This window comes from Hypomesus nipponensis, chromosome 21 (assembly GCF_054491055.1).
Source record: "Hypomesus nipponensis isolate SF chromosome 21, ASM5449105v1, whole genome shotgun sequence".
Taxonomy (NCBI): Eukaryota; Metazoa; Chordata; class Actinopteri; order Osmeriformes; family Osmeridae; genus Hypomesus; species Hypomesus nipponensis.
Genome location: NC_140381.1, coordinates 1,807,501 through 1,812,500, shown reverse-complemented (window position 1 = coordinate 1,812,500; position 5,000 = coordinate 1,807,501). Strand labels below are relative to the sequence as shown.

The 5,000-nt window shown below is 51.3% G+C and overlaps 1 protein-coding gene across 1 annotated transcript in view; it reads left to right on the top strand.

Moving 5' to 3' along the window:
- dennd1c (DENN domain containing 1C) overlaps positions 1 to 3,759 on the top strand; it is a 15,475-nt gene extending 11,716 nt beyond the window's left edge. The window contains exons 21-24 of the mRNA XM_084685905.1: positions 906 to 976; positions 1,526 to 1,718; positions 2,592 to 2,810; positions 2,925 to 3,759. Of these exons, the coding sequence (XP_084542031.1) occupies positions 906 to 976; positions 1,526 to 1,718; positions 2,592 to 2,810; positions 2,925 to 3,569 (1,128 nt within the window). The 3' untranslated portion in view covers positions 3,570 to 3,759. The remainder of the gene's footprint in view (positions 1 to 905; positions 977 to 1,525; positions 1,719 to 2,591; positions 2,811 to 2,924) is intronic.
- The last annotated feature ends 1,241 nt before the right edge of the window (positions 3,760 to 5,000 follow it).

The following is a 5,000-nucleotide window of genomic DNA, read 5'->3' as shown; positions in this document are numbered from 1 at the left end:
TCTCTCTCCTGTCTGTCTCTATGTCTCTCTCTCTCTCCTATCTTTCTCTATGTCTCTCTCTCTCCTATATGTCTCTATGTCTCTCTCTGTCCTGTCTGTCTCTATGTCTCTCTCTCTCCTGTCTGTCACTATGTCTCTCTCTGTCCTGTCTGTCTCTATGTCTCTCTCTCCTATCTGTCTCTATGTCTCTCTCTCTCCTATATGTCTCTATGTCTCTCTCTGTCCTGTCTGTCTCTATGTCTCTCTCTCTCTCCTATCTGTCTCTATGTCTCTCTCTCTCCTATATGTCTCTATGTCTCTCTCTCTCCTATCTGTCTCTATGTCTCTCTCTCTCCTGTCTGTCTCTATGTCTTTCTCTGTCCTGTCTGTCACTATGTCTCTCTCTGTCCTGTCTGTCTCTATGTCTCTTTCTCTCCTGTCTGTCTCTATGTCTCTCTCTCTGTCCTGTCTGTCTCTATGTCTCTCTCTCTCCTGTCTGTCTCTATGTCTTTCTCTGTCCTGTCTGTCACTATGTCTCTCTCTTTGTCCTGTCTGTCTCTATGTCTCTCTCTGTCCTGTCTGTCTCTATGTCTCTCTCTCTGTCCTGTCTGTCTCTATGTCTCTCTCTCTCCTATATGTCTCTATGTCTCTCTCTGTCCTGTCTGTCTCTATGTCTCTCTCTCCTGTCTGTCTCTATGTCTCTCTCTCTCTCCTATCTGTCTCTATGTCTCTCTCTCTCCTATATGTCTCTATGTCTCTCTCTCTCCTATCTGTCTCTATGTCTCTCTCTCCTGTCTGTCTCTATGTCTCTCTCTCTGTCCTGTCTGTCCCTATGTCTCTCTCTCTCTCTCCTGTCTGTCTCTATGTCTCTCTCTCTGTCCTGTCTGTCTCTATGTCTCTCTCCCTGTCCTGTCATGCATTGTTAGTCACGTCCCCGTCGGCCTCAAAGACACGGAGGAGCACAAGAGGAGACGCAGGAGAACCGGGACCGGGACAGGTGAGGGAGGGGGAGAGGGAGAGGGGGGGGGGGAGAGGGTTAGGAAGAGGGAGGAGAGGGGGAAGGGGAGAGAGGGAGGGAGGGGAGAGGGAGGTGGAGGGGGGGAGAGGGAGGGGGAGGGGGGAGAGGGAGGGGGAGGGAGGGGGAGGGAGGGGGAGGGGGGGAGAGGGGAGAGGGACCAATCAAATAATTATTGTTTTTACGTCTGTGTGTGTCTGCATATGTGTGTGTGTGTCTGCATGTGTGTATGTGTGTGTGTGTCTGCATGTGTGTGTGTGTGTCTGCATGTGTGTGTGTGTGTGTCTGCATATGTGTGTGTGTCTGCATATGTGTGTGTGTCTGCATGTGTGTGTGTGTGTCTGCATGTGTGTGTGTGTGTCTGCATATGTGTGTGTGTGTGTCTGCATATGTGTGTGTGTGTCTGCATATGTGTGTGTGTCTGCATATGTGTGTGTGTGTCTGCATGTGTGTATGTGTGTGTGTGTCTGCATATGTGTGTGTGTCTGCATGTGTGTGTGTGTGTCTGCATATGTGTGTGTGTGGTCCCAGTCCGATGGTGGAGCTCCAGGAGGAGGAGGAGGAGGAGGGGGGAGCGTCGCTGCTGGGAGACCCAGAGGAGATGGACCTCTTGGGGGAGATCTTCGACACGCTGAGCACCCGGAGCATCCAGGAGAGAGGCCTGCTCTACGGAACACGCAGCCTGGACTTGTTTGGACCCGACTGCCATGATTACATCAGACAGGTAACACACACACACAGCAGACACACACACACACAGCAGACACACACACACACAGCAGACACACACACACAGCAGACACACACACACAGCAGACACACACACACACAGCAGACACACACACACAGCAGACACACACACACAGCACACACACACACAGCAGACACACACACAGCACACACACACACACACAGCAGACACACACACACACAGCAAACACACACACACAGCAGACACACACACACAGCAGACACACACACACAGCAGACACACACACACACAGCAGACACACACACACAGCAGACACACACACACAGCACACACACACACAGCAGACACACACACAGCACACACACACACACACAGCAGACACACACACACACAGCAGACACACACACACACAGCAGACACACACACACACAGCAAACACACACACACACAGCAGACACACACACACACAGCAGACACACACACACACAGCAGACACACACACACACAGCAGACACACACACACACAGCAGACACACACACACAGCAGACACACACACACACAGCAGACACACACACACAGCAGACACACACACACACACAGCAGACACACACACACACAGCAGACACACACACACACAGCAGACACACACACACAGCAGACACACACACACACAGCAGACACACACACACACAGCACACACACACACACAGCAGACACACACACACAGCAGACACACTCATACACTCATACACCTGCACACATTTATAGACTACATGCTGTATGTATGCACAGACTTACACAGGCACATACATCACACTATACGTCACACACACACAAACACACACACACACTCTTTCAGAATCTCTGTCATCTCCTTCCTGCAGAGTTTGACCAATCCCAGCCAGGACAGTCTAACAGTGTCTGCGTGTGGAAGTGACAGTCTAAACAGCTGGAACCTAGAGGAGGGTCCGGGGGAGGAGTCAGAGCTCTTTGAGTATTCCTATTGGTCGAGCCAAATTCCAGGTGCTGTGGCTGGAAGTGAGGCTAGTCCTGGAGGTGAGGCTGGAGGTGAGGCTGGGGCTGGAGGTGGGACTGGCGGTGAGGCAGGGGCTGGAGGTGAGGCTTGGGCTAAAGGTGGGACTGGGGGTGAGGCTGGGGCTGGAGGTGAGGCTGGAGGTGAGGCTGGGGCTGGAGGTGAGGCTGGAGGTGAGGCTGGAGATGAGGCTGGAGGTGGGGCTGGAGGTGAGGCTGGAGGTGAGGCTGGGAAGAACCAGAGAGAAGGTGACGTCCTTCAGAGCCTCTGTCTCATGGGCATAGAGGAGGAAAGAGAGAAGAGAGAGGAGGAGGGGAATGTGAGAGAGGGAAGTGAAGGGAGAGAGAAAAGGGCAGAGAGAGAAGAGGACAGAGAGAAGAGAGAGGAGGAGCGGGGAGAGAAAGAAGTGGAGGAGTCTGTGAGAGAGGAGAAAGAAAGAGGAGAGGAGAGGCCAGAGAGCAAGGCTAAGAGGCCAGAGAGAGAGGCTGAGAGGCCAGAGAGAGAGGCTGAGAGGCCATCATGTCCTCCCACTGTGCTGTCGGTCACTGCTCAGTTCCAGTCTCACGACTCCAGGCTAAACCTCCTGAACAAGGCCCAGACCAGGGGCTCGCCTGAGCCCAGCACGCCCAGCAACAAGCCTCTCAGCCCAGCCACAATCGAGGTGGGCACCCCACAAAACAGCAACTCCCAGGCGCCTCTGAATGACAGGACCACAAGGCAACCAGCAGTCGTCTCACCTAGCCTTAACAAGCCAATCAGCATCTCTGCAGAACAGGACATTCCCACCCCTGTCAAGGTCTCTGAACTGAAGAAGAGATTTGAAGCCTGATTAAAACCCGATGACAATGCTGACAGTGTCTTATTTTAGCCTGTGCTTTGCTAGTTAAAACAAACGGGACTATGCTCGTGCCAGATAACTTTAGAGGAATGCAGTTTGTTATGATGGCCACTAGGGGGAGGAAGTGAGAGTAGTGACCTCAGATGTACACTGATTAAATGTGTCATTTTTGTTTTGGAAACGAGTACAAGCGATGATGTGTCTTTGCTTTGTCACCTAAGGACTGTGTGTATCTTTAAGTGTCTGTGTGTGTATGTGTCTGTGAGTTTGTCTGTGGGGGGGGGGGGGGTGATTATGTAAGTGTGCTTGTGTATGAACATGACCAGAGTGGTGATGCACCAGAATCACTTTGTCAACACACCACATCTGGAATCACGAGAGCTTTTATTAACAAATGCAGTTTTTTTTTATCACCTTTTAAAGTGAAAATCTGCCATGAAGTTTGTAGTTACAACTGATCTTGTTTCTCAAACATCCAAGAGGTATTTAGACACATAGAAAATGTCACTCTTTTTTTCTCGTACAATTCTGGGAGTTTATTTATAAAATAAAATGGTTAACATTGTGAGAATCTTCTCAGTTGTTCAGGCTGAATACAGACAGAACACATTCCTAACATGTCTGCCTAACAAAAGTATCCACAACATTGTGTGTCTTTGTTTTGTCAGCTGCTGCAGCCTAGCTGGGTGGTGTCCTCCCTTGCTCCGAATGGGAGACTCCCCCCAAAAACGTTAGTTCCACCCACATGGGCTGCACCAGATGACAAATCCAGTGTCCTAGGCTCCGTAAACACTGACTGCATCGTTATTGCAGGCTAGTGAGTCAGGAAAGTTAGAGGGAGGAAACAACCACAGTTTAAGGAAGAGATAAACACTGTAACTCACAGAACACATTGTTTAGACCTCGTTTAGGTTACAGGAAGTGCATACAGTATTCTTTATGTGTGTGAGTGTAGGTGCGTGTGAGAGAGAGACAGAGAGAGAGACAGAGAGAGAGAGAGAGAGTGAGAGAGAGAGAGAGAGAGAGAGATCGAGTGATTGTGTGTGTGTGTGTGTGTGTGTGTGAGACAGAGAGTGAGTGTGTGTGTGTGAGAGAGAGTGAGTGTGTGTGTGTGTGTGTGTGAGAGAAAGAGAGAGAGAGTGTGTAGTGTGTGTGTAGTGTGTGTGTAGTGTGTGTGCGTGTGTGACGTCATATGAGGCGCTCCTCCTTGGGCAGGGGCAGGGGCAGCCTGGGTCTTTCTGAGCCGTGAGCGGCTGTCTGCTTCCTCTCCTCAGCGCTGGGCCGGTACGCCCCCTCCGCCCTCCTCTTCCTCCTGATCACACACCCCATCAGCACCAGCACCAGCAGCAAGGAGCCCAGCCACGCACACCACACCGCCGCCGCCGGCAACCACACCCCCGTCACCATGACGACCGGCCCTGA